Source organism: Bufo gargarizans, chromosome 5 (genome assembly GCF_014858855.1).
Source record: "Bufo gargarizans isolate SCDJY-AF-19 chromosome 5, ASM1485885v1, whole genome shotgun sequence".
In the NCBI taxonomy this organism is placed as follows: Eukaryota; Metazoa; Chordata; class Amphibia; order Anura; family Bufonidae; genus Bufo; species Bufo gargarizans.
Genome location: NC_058084.1, coordinates 406,887,703 through 406,904,165, shown reverse-complemented (window position 1 = coordinate 406,904,165; position 16,463 = coordinate 406,887,703). Strand labels below are relative to the sequence as shown.

Here is a 16,463-nt window from a genome sequence, read left to right as displayed (position 1 = left end):
AGTGTAAACTAATACCAAGCCAGTCAGGAGTTACTGCTGCAGTGCTCAGACTACAGCCGGGACTCCAGCTCCCGTGACGTCATCGCTCCAGCGCTCCACTTTTGCTCTGCGACCCCAGCCGCCCTCCGCTGTCAGAGTGAGAAGGGCGGGGACCGGGCTCAGTGACGTCACTAGCAGCGCGCCCACCCTCCCCCTCCCGCTGGCGCGCATGCGTGCTCGGAGAGTGTGATTCCCGCAGGGAGGGGGAAGTGAGTCACACGCAGCTTGTCGCACACAGTGACTCGCTCGGGCTCCGTGCTGACCGAATCGCTTCAGAGACCAGCGGGGTGGAACGCGGCGTACAGAGTGAGGAGAGGCTCCGGAGGGGCCATTTCTCCCGTACCGCCCCCTCCTCCTTCTTTGTTGTTATCCCGAGGGGTAAGCCGGGGCCTCCTCTCCGTCCCTCCCCGAATCCGCCCCCCCTCAGTGTCACCCGCAACATCCACCCGACGATGCGACGGCCTGAGCCCGGGGAGGATCAATGCGGCCCCCTTCCCTAGGATGTCATCCGAGGACAAGCACCTAGAGACCGCCTGTGAGCAGCCCGGGCCCCCGGCCCCTGCCAGCCCGGCAGCCACGGACAAAAGACCCCGGGGCCGCCCCCGGAAAGATGGAGCCTCCCCGCTTCAGAGAGTCCGCAAGAAGTAAGTGCTGTCCGCGACACCCGCCGCCTCCGTGTTCCCCGGTCACATGACAGAGCGGCAGCTGTCACCCGTCATGTCACAGCAGGCTGACGGTGGGCACCAGTCTGTCAGCGGCACTGGGCATGCCCTCTCCCTGCACACTGCGCTCCAGGAATATTACAATATAGATGCCCCAGAGAAGGACCCCTGTGCCCCCAGCTACATCATACCCACCTGCAGGCAGAGAGGATGGGTAACCTGGTGACCTGTTCCCCCAGCTACATCATGCCCACCTGCAGGCAGAGAGGATAAGTGACCTGTGCCCCCAGCTACATCATACCCTCCTGCAGGCAGAGAGGATGGGCATCCTGGTAACCTGTGCCACCTGCTCCTTCATCCCCACCTGCAGGCAGAGAGGATAAGTGACCTGTGCCCCCAGCTACATCATACCCACCTGCAGGCAGAGAGGATGGGTCACCTGGTGACCTGTTCCCCCAGCTACATCATGCCCACCTGCAGGCAGAGAGGATGGGTGACCTGTTCCCCCAGCTACATCATGCCCACCTGCAGGCAGAGAGGATGGGTGACCTGTGCCCCCAGCTACATCATGCCCACCTGCAGGCAGAGAGGATGGGTAACCTGGTGACCTGTGCCCCCAGCTACATCATACCCACCTGCAGGCAGAGAGGATGGGTAACCTGGTGACCTGTGCCCCCAGCTACATCATACCCACCTGCAGGCAGGGAGGATGGGCGACCTGGTAACCTGTGCCACCTGCTCCTTCATACCCACCTGCAGGCAGAGAGGATAAGTGACCTGTGCCCCCAGCTACATCATACCCACCTGCAGGCAGAGAGGATAGGTGACCTGTGCCCCCAGCTACATCATACCCACCTGCAGGCAGAGAGGATGGGCATCCTGGTACCTGTGCCCCCAGCTCCATCATACCCACCTGCAGGCAGAGAGGATAGGTAACCTGGTACCCTGTGTCCCCAGCTACATCATACCCACCTGCAGGCAGAGAGGATGGGCATCTTGGTACCCTGTGTCCCCAGCTACATCATACCCACCTGCAGGCAGAGAGGATGGGCATCCTGGTAACCTGTGCCACCTGCTCCTTCATACTCACCTGCAGGCAGAGAGGATAGGTAACCTGGTACCCTGTGCCCCCAGCTACATCATACCCACTTGCAGCCAGAGAGGATGGGCATCCTGGTAAAGACCTGTGGTAGAAGGGAGGGTTCTGACGGGTGTACCCCTCCTCTGTGGATGTGGGCCCCAAGTGCTCTCCTGTCATGTGACCCTGGGGTGTGCAGGTCCTGCACCATATGCTCTGCACGTCTGTGGGCTGCCTGCTGTCCCCTGTGCACTGCTTCTGTGGGATAGCTTGTCGTTCTGCAGTACAGTATATATATGTGTATGGGTTTAGTAGAGTGTTTCCTGTATACTGTAGCGGTATATGTGCACTGCTGAGGACCGCTTTATCTCTCACCCATACATTTTACAGTATAATGGTGTCACCTGTATATGTGCAATATGTTCTCTCTGTACGCTGTGCAGCATGTATACCTGCACTACGTCTGTCACCTATACACAGTACATTGACCTAATGCACCGAGGAGTTAATGGAATGAAGCTTTCTGTGTGTGATGTAATGATGATGTATGGAACTGATTCCAATATTAGAGGGAAAGGAAACGTTTATTGGGGAAACTGTACAATAGAAAGGAGGCTCCTGGACCCTGCTGGGCACCTCTAGCCTGGATACAGGATGAGATACGGCCTCTAGCCTGGATACAGGATGAGATACGGCCTCTAGCCTGGATACAGGATGAGATACGGCCTCTAGCCTGGATACAGGATGAGATACGGCCGGACATGGAGGCATACAGGTTCCTTATGGCAGTGTTTCCCAACCAGTGTGCCTCCAGCTGTTGCAAAACTACAACTCCCAGCATGCCCGGACAGCATTTGGCTGTGCGGGCATGCTGGGAGTTGTAGTTTTGTAACAGCTGGAGGAACACTGGTTGGGAAACACTGCCTTATGGTATCCTGCGGCACATTCTCCTACAGATGATGCAGCTGGTCCTGTAGATCCCGCACACTGGCATCCCAACTGGTCCCATAAATGCTCGATTGGCAATAAATCTGGTGACCGGGCAAGGAAGTCTTGTAACCGGACAGCGGCATTGGTGGGAAGCCCTCTTCGCAAAGCTACTTGTGTGACTGACAGTCGTATGCGGTGGCTGCCCAGAACTGGGGCAGTGTGTGACAGGATGGAAGCGCTCACCACACTCCATCCTCCAACTCTACCGTCGCAGGGTCCCAAACTGAACCTGGATTCGTTGTGAAAGACGATACGGTTCTACTGTCCAGGTTTCTCGGGGACAGAGGCTGGCTGTTGGTGGCCGTGACACCAAATTTATTTCTGCTAAGTGCTTGGCAATGGTTTGGGCAGAGACAGGGGTGTGTAATGAACCGTATCTGTTTTGCGGTCTGGCCCCCAATAGAGCAGTCCTACTATCCTTTTCCATGATATGGACAAGAATAAGAAGTTTCATTATTTATTTTTTGCGGGTTCACGGAATTAACTTGCGGATGTGGACCACACACGGAGTGCTGTCCGCATCTTTTACCGCCCCATTGAAGTGAATGGGTCCGCGTCCTACCCGCAAAAAATGCAGTCAAACCACGGTGGTGTGCATGAGGCCTAAGGGGTACACCCAAAAGTAGCCTCTTGTGGCAAGACCCAGTGTCTAACCAGACCGCACTTGTGATCATTGACGTAGCTGCAAGTTCTGCGGCACCCCGACATGTACTGCCTCTGTGAGAGTGTTGTATGTCTGTCACCTATATACTGTACAGCAGGCATGCTCAACCTGCGGCCCTCCAGCTGTTTTAAAACTACAACTCCCACAATGCCCTGCTGTAGGCTGTTCGGGCATGCTGGGAGTTGTAGTTTTGCAACAGCTGGAGGGCCGCATATTGAGCATGCCTGCTGTACAGTATGTATACGTGTTTGGGTGTGTACATTGTATACTATGTATATGTGCCCCTCTTCTGTGTCTGTCACCTGTGCACTGTACAGTATGTATACATGTTTGGGTGATATATATCTCTCTCTTCTGCGGGCTATGTTCTGTCCCCTGTACATTGTATACTATGTATATGTGCATTGCTTCTGTGCTGTTCTGCTACCTGTACTCGCCCCAGTGTGCATATGCCGCCCCGTTCTGACTGCTGGGAAAGAATTGGTGCTTTTCCCACCCCCTCCGCTCGGTGTTCTTGTAGTAGGGGTTCCCCAGTAATGGAGACATTTTCCGGGTTTCCCATGTGCTGATGAGGTTCAGATGTCTTGACATTCGGATACGGTGTTCTCTTCTAAGGCTCTGCCTGGATTTTCTGAACTTCCATCACAGTTCACTATTTTGCAGACACTTGTCATATATTTCCGTACTATTACGTATACCGTCTTTGTGCACTCTGTTTTTTTCCAATAGAAAGGGCTATTCTCCTCCTCCGTAACGGGCAGGAATAGGACCTGCGCTTAGATGAGCAGATATGGCATATTGATCCGTGTGCACAGTCCCATAGAAATGAATGGGTCAGTGTGCCACCTGTGAAACAAAGGAATATTCGGCTGTGTCCCCCCACTGGGTCAGCTGTAAACCGCCATGTATGCTCTGCTCCTCTGCCATACACTGCAGTGATCAGTTCAGCTTGTCACGTCCAGGCCGGCTTACAGATACCCGGCACTCAGGCTTCCGGCTTATATAACACCCCATTCTTTGACTAAACACCTTGGTCATTTGTTAACACAGGTCCTCTGACCCCTGCAGGGCGACTCGAGCCCACTCAACAGTCCCCCCATTGTACTAGAACAGGCTATTCTGTTTGCTTTTAACACTGATCTCCTTGTGCTGAGATCAGGCCGCCGGGACCCCCCTGATTCTGTAAGCCTCCCTTGTGCCTCAGTCACCCCCCACCGCACTGCTGCCGAGAAAGCCGCGCTATTAGCCGTCCAGACATCATTACATGACACGCTGCTCTGTAGATTGGACCTGTTGGCACCTGTATCGCCTTACTGCGCCAGGACACCGCTGCCCATCCGAGTGCCAGTACTGGAGCTGAATACATAGGTTTTATTGTTTGGCACAATGTTACCCATGATATAAATGTTGGTATCGGGACACGGCTGCCATGCTTGTCTGTATATCAGATGGCTTTCAAAGGAGTCTCATAAATTAGTGAAGATGGCTAAACTAACCAATGTATACCGCTTATATCCGATATGTGCAAGGATAGGAGGGAAGATCAGATTGAAGTGGCCATGACGGGTTTCTCAGCCTGTAGCGTGAAAAGGTATGCAATTACCTTAAAGGGAGTCTTTCACCTAAAATGACCATTATACACCACAAACATCATGATATCCATTACATTCCCCATATTATAATCTTACCTTTCATATTTCTAAAAACGCTTTTAATCCATATGCTAATTAGGTTCTGAAGGTGCCCAGGGGCGGCGTTTATGCGGCCGGTGCCCAGGCTCCACGGCGCTGTTCAAATCAAACCCCTCCCCTTTCACCCCTCTGGCCCGCCCTCGGTTCTTCAGATACCATCCTCCAGTCAATGACAGATCCTGCGCACTCCATTACCCACTAGGGCAGAGGCAGCAGAGCGTTTAATCCGCATGCGCCGGCCCGATCTAGCCGGCGGAAGTAAACTGCCAAAATATCGGGATGTACGGGCCGGCGCATGCGCATTAAACGCTCCGCTGCCTCTGCCCTAGTGGGTAATGGAGTGCGCAGGCGCCGGATCTGTCATTGACTGGAGGATGGTATCTCAAGAACCGAGGGCGGGCCAGAGGGGTGAAAGGGGAGGGGTTTGATTTGAACAGAGCCATGGAGCCTGGGCACCGGCCGCATAAACGCCGCCCCTGGGCACCTTCAGAACCTGATTAGCATAAGGATTAAAAGCGTTTTTAAGAGAGAATAGGCGACAGACAGCAATATGAAAGGTAAGATTATAATATGGGGAATGTAATGGATATCATGATGTTTGTGGTGTATAATGGTCATTTTAGGTGAAAGACTCTCTTTAATATCTTCTGAATTCCTTAAACAGATTTTCCAAAATTACAGTTTTTTTTTTATTTTTATTTAACAGATGTGCTTGTAGTTGCTTACACATCTTTGCATCTTCTCCATTATTATTCTTTTTAATTTTTTTTATTTATTTATTTTTTGGACTCTCCTGACCCGTTTTCAGCAAGTAAACCAATCCCCCCCGGTTTGTTTCCATCTTGTATGTAGCACTTCCTGTATCCAACCAAACCCATGATGCACTTTATCTTCCACAGCTTCAGCACCGCCCCTAACTATCCCCTGCTAGTGTATAGCTCCTCCCTCTCATTTACATAAACACTCCCCTGTTACTGCCCCTAACAGCAATGCCTAGTTATTTTATATCTCCTCCCACCCAGTTACATAGACACTCCCCCATCACTTCCCGTGTTGACGCTTTGACACGCCCCTGGACATGACATCACAGGAAATAGAAAAGAGCTGCATGGTCATGTGACCACAGCGCAGAACAGGAGATAGGAGCATAAAGGTAAACTAATGACATTACCGAAATTACAACTACCCTCATAAATGTTTACTTTAAAGGATGCTAATGCAACCCGGAAAACCCCCTTTAAAGTTTTCAGGATCACTGCTTGTAGTCGTTGAATGAGAACCTTTTTATAGTTTGCTTCCAGGGGATGGTAATGTCCTGAGTTTTCGCAAAACTTTTGATATGTCATAGTAGCGACTCTTCTAAAGGTTTGATTGGTGGATGTCTGAGCCCCGAGACCCCCACCGATTGCAGGAGCCAGAAGAGAAGCACTCTCCTCACTGCAGAGGGTGGGCTCCATACAAGTCTATGGGCCTGTCTTGATTCTGCAGCGGGGAGAGACAGCGGAATATGCAGGCCCTTCTCTCAGCTTATTCTAGGGATTGGTGGGGGTCTCAGCAAAAACTTAAATGTAGAGAAAAAACAGGATGGTGGAAAATAATAGAAATAACTGTTATTACTGATCCCTGCAGCACCCTGTTCATCACAGTTTTTAAAAAATAAAAATTTATATATAATATAAAGTCCGGACTGCCCCTTTAAATGTGAGTGACTCATTGCAGTTGCATCTGAAGATGTGGTGGTTTCCCCATCGCTGCTTCTCTTGGTCCCGGGTATGAATATGTCCAGGCTTTGCAGGTTGTGACGCGGCCTTCGTCCTCTGAGGACTGCAAGTTGTCATCGAATGAGTCGTTTGACTTTGGAGGTTGAGGTTTGGAGTATCGGGGCTCATTCACATCCAGGTAGTGACATGGGGCCCTGCTGCACCTCAGGTGTATCACTGTGGCAGGAGGAGAATATATCGGTCACCCGGTACTGTATTCATGTGGCTTTATAGTGTAGAGCTCTGTGCACATGGCCTAGATTTGGGGGGAGAGGGTCTCTTTGAAATCTCCTGCACCCCCGGAGGATGCCACTCATTCATGATGAGGCACATGCGCCAACTGTCCGTGTGCGCCAACACGAAGTCTACGGCAGCTCTGTCTTCATTTGTGGCTGAAAACGGGCGCAAATGAGGATAAATGTGTCTGAGCCACTGGCCCTGCCCTTGCCCGGCTCTCTTTTCAGAAAGTGGCGAGGTTGGCACAGAAATGCCACTTGTGACAAAAGTTGCCGCAAGTGACACTTAGAAAGTCGCAAACACAAGGTTTTCAACTTTTTTTTTACACAAAACAAGAGGCACAGAAGAACTTTTAGGGTATATGGAGAGGGTTTGCCCAGGAACAGCCCCTGTAAGAGCCATTGTCTGTAGCACTAAAACGCTTGTCTGCTGCATTCTATCTTGGGACTAATGTGCTGATACTCGCTGGTCAGATGGGGGTTACGCTGTGGGTTTTCTGCATGAGAATCCGCATGTATTCCGCAATGTTTGTACCTGCACACGTTGTGGATTTGCTGTTTTCTCCTGTGCTGAAAAACTGCAGCGTAAAAGTATCAGCAAAGTTCTGAGACTTCAGAAATCTCATGTCCACCTCGCTTTTTCATTCTGTGGGGAAGCTGACCCGCCATGTGGATCATGTGTCATTTTTTTGTGCAGCTCGTTTGAGCAGATTTCATCCTTTTCGATGCCAGGGTGAGCTCAGAGGCAAGATTTGCACCCGGCAGGCTGTTCCGACACAGACGCCTTGCGCATCCTCTACTGCATGGATGTCAAACTCGTGGCCCTCCAGATGTTGCAAAACTACAACTCCCATCATTCCCTGATAGCTGTAGTATGCCCAGGCATGATGGGAGTTGTAGTTTTGCAACAGCTGGAGGGCCACGAGTTTGACATCCCTGCTCTACTGCAACGGTTTATGTATGGCCAAAACCTGGCATTTATGGTGGAAATCGTCCGGATCACCCCCGGACCCCGTTGCGGTCGATGGGAATCTGGCGGTGAAGTAGAAGGACCAGCAAAGCCCTGTACTCTGCACGCTCTTGTCCTTCCTTTCTCTGCGTGCGCCGGCTCCTCGTGCTGGAGATTTGTAACGCGGTAACTTTGCAAGTGGGCTTTTTGGTTGGTTTTATATGGCTGTGTATGGCAGCTCCTATTTCCTGACTGCTGCAAAAGTCAAACCACCACCCGAAGTGGTCTTCTGGGTCCTAAAGCCTTTCACGATGTAGACACTTCTGCACGGTACACGAAGTCTTGCGCCCGGCTCGTTTCAGACCCAGACAGCATGGTTCTGTCCGAGGGACGCATTCCTCCGGTTGGTTTGGCTCTTTATAACAATGTGCAAGTCTTTCCAGTGTTTCTCGGTTTTCTTGGTTTCTGAGCTAATCTGATTGGTGTTATGGATCGTGGAATTTCTGGACTACTTTGCATGAATGTTAATGAAGCCGTGGCAGGAACTTGTTCACCTCAAGAACCGGGTCTATAGAAAACTGCCGTAAGACAAGTGCAGGTTTTACACGGGTTTCTTGTCAGGGAAGGGAACGCAGCGCTCATCCAGCTGATTGTCAGGGGAACCTCCACCAAAAATACCGCTAAAGATAGGCCACCAACATAAGGGTGCAGAAAAACCGCAGTGTAACCCAGTACCAGCAGAGTGTATGGGATTAGACAAATCTCATGTACACTTTGCCTTTTTTTTTTTTTTTCTTGAGCTGCCATGCCGTTTTTGAAATCTTCAGCATGTCAATAATTGTTGCGTTTTTCTTGTGCGGATGTCGCACTTTTCAATGGAAGTGTGAGATCACAAAAAAATGCCCCCAAAATGCAGACCTACATGTTTTGTTTTGTTTTTGTTCTGTTTTGGTCCGGATTTCACGTGGAATTTCTAAAAATAAACCTGCACCCTAAGGCCACCTGCACAAGGATGGGTGTGGGTGAGCGCACATAAGATCCACACGCATTTCAGTTCGGATTTATCTGTGTTTCTGCAGCATATCCGCCCCAAAATCCTCAATGTCTAACAGCGGTTTTGGTGTCCCTGAGAGGAGTCCTGTCCCTGAGAGGAGTCCTGTCCCTGAGAGGAGTCCTGTCCCTGAGAGGAGTCCTGTCCCTGAGAGGAGTCCTGTCCCTGAGAGGAGTCCTGTCCCTGAGAGGAGTCCTGTCCCTGAGAGGAGTCCTGTCCCTGAGAGGAGTCCTGTCCCTGACCCATCAGGTTAATTTGCATATGTATCAAATAAAAGCACACAGAGCTATGGGGACTAAGTATTGCTGATGTGCTAGCGGCCATCTTGCAACCCATGTCCTCAGCTCTAAACCCAAAATCCCGGTGACAGGTTCCCTTTAAGGCTAGGGCTGCACAATGACATATGTAGCCCTACAACTACATTGCAACGTGTCGCACAACATTTTTTATGATAGTCAATGGTGTCGCACTGCGCAAGCCTCATTCAGGTGAGTGGAACAGATTTTTGGTCGCAGTAATTTTCTGCACAAAATCTGCCGCGTGTCTAGGCGCCCTAAATGTCCTGGAAAACCCTTCATGGTTTTAGAGTTGTGAAAGTCTTCAAACAGCGGGTTATGACAGCGGCTACTGCGCAAGTGAAAGGGAGCATTTGAATGTAAATGGTTATGTATTCCGTCATAGAATTGCGTTATGGTTCGTGGTAACGGAATCCATTACGCAATTCTGCTTTTATCACCAAACGAAGCGTGAACAAATTTCATAACATGAAATCCGCTCATCTCTAATTGACATAATGCTGTCAGTGTTATCCAATACATTCCAGAACTGTAAGGCCTCTTTCACACTGGCATCATATTTTTGGCCCGGATAAGAGGCGGGTGCGTTGCGGGAAAATGCGCGTTTTTTCTGCGCGCGTGCAAAACATTGTAATGCGTTTTGCACTTGCGTGAGAAAAATCGCGCATGTTTGGTACCCAAACCTGAACTTCTTCACAGAAGTTCGAGCTTGGGATCGGTGTTCTGAAGATTGTATTATTTTCCCTTATAACATGGTTATAAGGGAAAATAATAGCATTCTGAATACAGAATGCATAGTAAACCAGCGCTAGAGGGGTTAAAAAATTAAAAACAAAAAAGTTAACTCACCTTCTCCTCTTGATCGCGTAGTTCCCGGTCTCTTTACTTCTTGAATGATGAGCTGTGGGCTAAAGGACCTGTGGTGACGTCAGATCACATGCTTCAATCACATGGTCCTTCACCGTGGTGATGGAGCATGTTATCTGACGTCACCACAGGTCCTTTAGCCCACAGCTCATCATTCAAGAAGTAAAGAGACCGGGAACTACGCGATCAAGAGGAGAAGGTGAGTTAACTTTTTATTTTTAATTTTTTAACCCCTCCAGTGCTATTTTACTATGCATTCTGTATTCAGAATGCTATTATTTTCCCCTATAACCATGTTATAAGGGAAAATAATACAGTGAATAGACTGTCATCTAGCAACCATGCGTGAAAATCGCACTGCATCTGCACTTGCTTGCGGATGCTATGCGATTTTCACGCACCCCATTCACTTCTATGGGGCCTGTGTCGCGTGAAAATCGCACAATATAGAGTATGCTGCGATTTTCACTCAACGCACAAGTGATGCGTGAAAATCACCGCTCATGTGCACAACCCCATAGAAATGAATGGGTCAGGATTCAGTGCGGGTGCAATACGTTCACCGCACGCATCGCACCCGCACGGAAAACTCGCCCGTGTGAAAGGGGCCTAAGGGTTACATAGCATCATAAATCAATATAATGCTATGTGACCCCCTCAGTGCTGGGAGGTCAGGCCAGGAGCTGCCCTGCGGATTCGCAGCATGACACATGCTCATCTGCAAGGGGCCTTAAGTTGCCGCTGATGAACGAGCAAATGCTAATAATTCAGCCTCTTTCACACGTGCGTGACGGAATAGGTCCGGATGCGTTCAGTGAAATTCCCACCATTTTGCAAGCAAGTTCAGTCAGTTTTGTCTGCAATTGATGTCACGCACATGATGAAAAAAGTAAAGGTTTAGGCTGCATGCACACGGCCGTTTGTGTTTTTTTTTGCGGATCCATTGTAACAATGCCTAAAACGGACAAGAATAGGACATGTTCAAAATTTTTTTGCGGGGCTACGGAACAGACATACTGATGCGGACAAACGGAACGGACGCGGAAACAAACAACGTTCATGTGCATGTAGCCTTAGGCCACATACACACGGCCGTTGTGCTGCCGTTATTGCGGTCCCCAATGCACGGGCAACATCCGTGCAGCGGGCCGGACCATTCAACTTGAATGGGTCCGTGGTCTGTCCACACTGCAAAAAAATATGACATGTCATATTTTTTAGCGGTGTGGAACAACGGAAAGAAACACCACGGAAGCACTCCGTAGTGCTTCCGGTGTTCCGTTCCGTCACTCCGTTCTGCATCTCCGGAATTGTGGACCCACTGCGGCCGTGTGCATGAGGCTTTACAAAGAACATCTCCGAGCAACCATCGGTGAAAAATGCATCGCATCCGCACTTGCTTCCGTATGCAATGCGTTTTTCACTGAAGCCCCATTCACTTCTATGGGGCCAGGGCTGCGTGAAGAACACAGAATATAGAACATGCTGCGTTTTTCACGCATCCAGAAATGTACACAGACCCATTGAAATAAATGGGTCAAGTTTCGGTTCACTTGACGCATTGCACCCGCGTGGAAAACTTGCCCGTGTGACTGGGGCCTTAGGGTGCTGGCACACGGTGCTTTCAGGATGCAGTTTTTTATTGTAGCTAGCTCAGATTAATGAAATCATTCCCACTATACCAGGGTTTAATGAGGCTGCTAAACTGCGTCCTAACTGCATGCCAGGTCTGCACTGTGTGCCAGCGCCCTTAGCCATCTCTTCTGGGCAGCAGATTGCACTGTGCAAATTGGGATCTGCTGCCCAGAAACAATGATTCTGTATGGGGATGAACAATCACAGCAGCAATCCCTTGTCTCCATATAAATGCAGTTTTCACCTCCTGTAGCAAGCAGGCAATTATCGGGAATGAACTGTGCCCCCTTCGCTGTGGTGGTCCTAGCGGTCTCCTGGTTGGATGAGACAGCTGTCAGTCAGCCAGTGTGGACCCCACCGCAGGAGCAAAATCTGACAGAATTAAAGTTCATATTCTCACTACTACTGAGGATAGGACACATTCAATTTTTTTTTGCGGAACAGAAATGCGGACATACAGACACGAATGAACACGGAGTCATTTCCGTTTTTATGAAAGCCCCATTGAAATGAATGGTTCCATATACGGACCTGTAAGAAAACTGAAGAAAAATAAGTTTGTGCGCATGAGCCCTAAAGGCTATACCTCAGCTGCGCAGTCCTATCTATGTGGTGTATGACCTGTTTGTCGCAGAGAACACCTGCACAGGGCCCTTTGTTAGACAGGGTGGGCGCTGCTTCATATTGTACGTCGCCAAACCCTTTAAAGGGCTTAAAGCAATAGGGCATCCCCTGTGCAGCAGCTCTCTATCCGAGGGGGTCTTGGCCGCTGTTCCCACGCAGCCTTGCATTAGACAAATTGGTACTTCCCCTTTAAGGGTAGTCCATTGCGGGAACCATGCTCTGTGTGTGTGCATGTTAGGCCTCATGCACACGACCGTTGTTTTGGTCCACATCCAAGCCGCCGTTTTTGCGTCTCGGATGCGGACCCATTCACTTCAGTGGGGCCGCAAAAGATGCGGACAGCACTCAGTGTGCTGTCCGCATCCGTTGCTCCGTTACGTGGCCCCGCCAAAAAAATATAACCTGTCTTATTCTTGTCTGTTTTGCGGACAAGAATAGGCAGTTGCATCACTGGGTGTCCAATTTGCGGCCCGCGAAACGCACAACGGTCGTGTGCATGTAGCCTTAGCGTGATCCTCCGTTCTAGACCTGCAGTAGCGCACAGCATTATCGTGGTTTCTAGCGCGGAGTGCCTCTGCGTTCTGCAGGATCCTACGGACCGCTTTATGTGACTATGATTGGGGCCAAGCAGAGGCACACAGCATTATAAATCCGTATAATGCCGTACGCTCCTGCAAGACTTACACACGGAGTGGACCGGTTAGTGGGAAACAGTCTTAAAGAATATCTTTATTCTTTCAGTTTTTTTTCCTTTAAGAAGTCCCACTTTTGGAGACTACTTCTAAATATACGCTCTCAGGTGAAGCTTTGAGGGGACCTCTGGTGAGGCGACCTTTACTTTTCAGTGCATCAGCTTGTTTCGTAGAGGAGACGGCGGCCATTATTCTGCATTGTGTATGTGGATTTTACATTCCCCTTTATGTACAGGTCGAGCTCCGTCATTAAAACCCTGCGACCGTTTAAACACCTGCTGCAGGAGTCCTGCTGGGGGCTGCAGGGTCATAGAGGGATTCCTGTTTTCTCAGCTTTCCTTCCTTGTTGAAGGAAATGAAAAGTTTAGACGTTCCCCACCTTGTTTTTTTGGGTAGGTGTCTGGGGTGGGGGTGGGGGTGGGGGGTGTATTTAGCTTATTGTCCCGTGAAGCTGCAGAATGAGATGTCTTTATATTTGTAGTCTGAGAATTTGCCTCTAGAGCTTCGCAGCCTTGTCTGTAGACCTTAGACACAGAACACAATGTTCTCCTCCAGATCTGCCTCCCATCTGCAATCTCTGTGAACCCAGAAATATCTCTACCCATTTATTTATTTTTTTGTGCTCGTATTTTTGCTAGAAACCAGTCTCCATACATGCTCACGTTGGTATGATTGCGTTCCATGCTTATGGAGCAAACATTAGAGTAACTGGCTGTGGTGTACGCAGGGAGGAGGGGGAGGATGGTGGCGCTGTATCCACCCCCATCCCTCTGAGCAAAAGCAAATATGGTGCTTCAGCCAACAAAATATTAGCATACTATAATTCTTTACTAGGTCTTCATATCCAGCGTTAGGCTTCCTGCACGCAAAATGCGGGCCACAATGCACGAACACAGACCGCAGCGGATCGCGGACCCTTTCACTTTAATGGGTCCGCGATCTCGCCGTTCCGCAAAAAGATAGGACATGTTCTATCTTTTTGCGGAACTGAAGTACGGTATGAAACCCCATGGAAGCACTCCGTAGGGTTTCGTTCCGTGCTTCCGTTCCGCATCTCCGGATTTGCAGACCCATTGAAGTGAATGGGTCCGCATCCATGATGCGGAATGCACACAGAGCGACACCCGTGTATTGCGGATCCACAAATGCGGTCCACAATACGGCAGCAGGACACCTACAGCTGTGTGCAGGAGGCCTTAGGCCTCTTGCACACAACTGTGTGGCTTTTTCAGTATTTTGCAGTCTGCGAAAAAACAGATCCGCAAAAAGTACAGATGACATCCGTGTACATTCTGTTTTTTGCGGAACAGAACACCTAGCACCTGATAGAACAGTATTATCCTTGTCCGTTATGCGGACAATAATAGGACATGTTCTATTTTTGAACGAACGAAAATACGGAAACGGAAGGCATACGGAGTACTTTCCTTTTTTTTTTTTTTTTTTTTTTTGCGGATCCATTGAAATAAACGGTTCCGTATACTGAACCAAAAAACGGAACGGAAACGGAAAAAAAACTGTTTGTGTGCAAGAGGCCTTAGTGTTATTCTTTTCCGGCATAGAGTTCCGTCCTAGGGGCTCAATACCGGAAAAGAACTGATCAGGTATATCCCCATGCATTCTGAATGGAGAGCAATCCTTTCAGGAGGCATCAGGATGTCTTCAGTTCAGTCTTTTTGACTTTTCAGGATGGAGATAACACTGGAGCATGCTACGGTTTTATCTCCGTCCAAAATTCGGAAACACTTGGTGTATTAGTGCTGGATCCGGCACTAAGTGTTCCGGCAAAATGGATCTGGCTTTATGCGCAGACCGAAAAAGATGCAAAGAAGATTTATACCAGATCCGTTTTTTTCTGGATGACACCGGAGAGACTGATCCGGCATTTCAAGGCATTTGTCAGACGGATCCACATCTGGATCAGTCTGACAAATGCCATCAGTTTGCATACGTTTTGCCGGATCTGGCAGGCAGTTCCGGCGATGGAACTGCCTGCCGTAACCCTGCTTTCACACCTGAGCGTTTCTCAAACGCGCGTTTTACGCGCGTTTTTGTCGCGCGTTTTTATGCACGTTTTTTGTAATAGTAAACGCGCGTTTGTGTGATTGACTGCAGTGTCCTATGGCCACAAACGCGCGTCAAAACGCCCCAAAGAAGCTCAAGTACTTGATTATGCGTCGGGCGTTTTACAGCGCGATCGTACGCGCTGTAAAACGCCCAGGTGAGAACTATTCCCATAGGGAAGCATTGGTTTTCATGTGTTGAGCGTTTTACAGCGCGTTTGAACGCGCTGTAAAACGCTCAGGTGTGAACTTAGGGTAAGGCCTCATGCACACGACCGTTGTGTGCATCCGTGGCCGTTGTGCCGTTTTCCGTTTTTTTTCACGGACCCATTGACTTTCAATGGGTCCGTGGAAAAATCGGAAAATGCACCGTTTGGCAGCCGCATCCGTGATCCGTATTTCCTGGCCGTGAAAAAAATATGACCTGTCCTATTTTTTTCACGGCCAACGGTTCACGGACCCATTCAAGTCAATGGGTCCGTGAAAAATCACGGATGCACACAAGATTGGCATCCGTGTCCGTGATCCGTGTCCGTGATCCGTGTCCGTTTTTTCCTATCATTTCAATGGCAAACTTAACTTAGATTTTTTTTTCATTTTTCATGTCCGTGGATCCTCCAAAAAACAAGGAAGACCCACGGACGAAAAAACGGTCACGGACCTACGGACCCCATTTTTGCGGACCGTGAAAAAATACTGTCGTGTGCATGAGGCCTTAGTGTGAAAGTACCCTTAGGGAGATTCATTTGGTCAAAAAAAAGTTTACCTTCCTCCTCCACACTTGCATGCGGACCCAAACAACGGTCGTGTGCATGAGGCCTCAAATGCAGAAAAAAACTGTGGTGAAATAAACCCACAATCAGTAATTCTGGATTTTTTTAATTTTTTTTTATAAAGGGAATCGGTCATTCTGCTTCACTCAAAGCTGCACTGTTCTAACATAATGGAGGGGACTGGTGTGCACCATATTCTGCACCATTTGTGCCGACTCCAAACGATATAACTTCTATGACCTGTTGAAGGAATCTCCACCGGTTATATATTTGCTGATAGGACGCAGAGAACAAGGTGGAAAACTTTTAGAAAGCTTCTCTGAATATTTTGGGATGTTCTACTCCTTGTCTCTAATACGTCCTGATTCAGACGTTAGTTCGATTTCCAAAACC

At 49.3% G+C, this 16,463-nt stretch overlaps 1 protein-coding gene across 6 annotated transcripts in view; it reads left to right on the top strand.

Annotated features, from left to right (window-relative positions):
• Nucleotides 1-260: 260 nt before the first annotated feature.
• The window catches only part of KMT2C (lysine methyltransferase 2C), a 200,245-nt gene continuing 184,042 nt past the window's right edge, over nucleotides 261-16,463 (top strand). For 5 of the 6 annotated variants that reach the window (XM_044292880.1, XM_044292876.1, XM_044292875.1 and 2 more), the window contains exon 1: nucleotides 404-683. In XM_044292880.1, the coding sequence (XP_044148815.1) occupies nucleotides 541-683 (143 nt within the window). In that variant the 5' untranslated portion in view covers nucleotides 404-540. Of the gene's footprint in view, nucleotides 684-16,463 lie in introns of all 6 variants that reach the window. The other variant, XM_044292878.1, reaches the window with a different exon arrangement.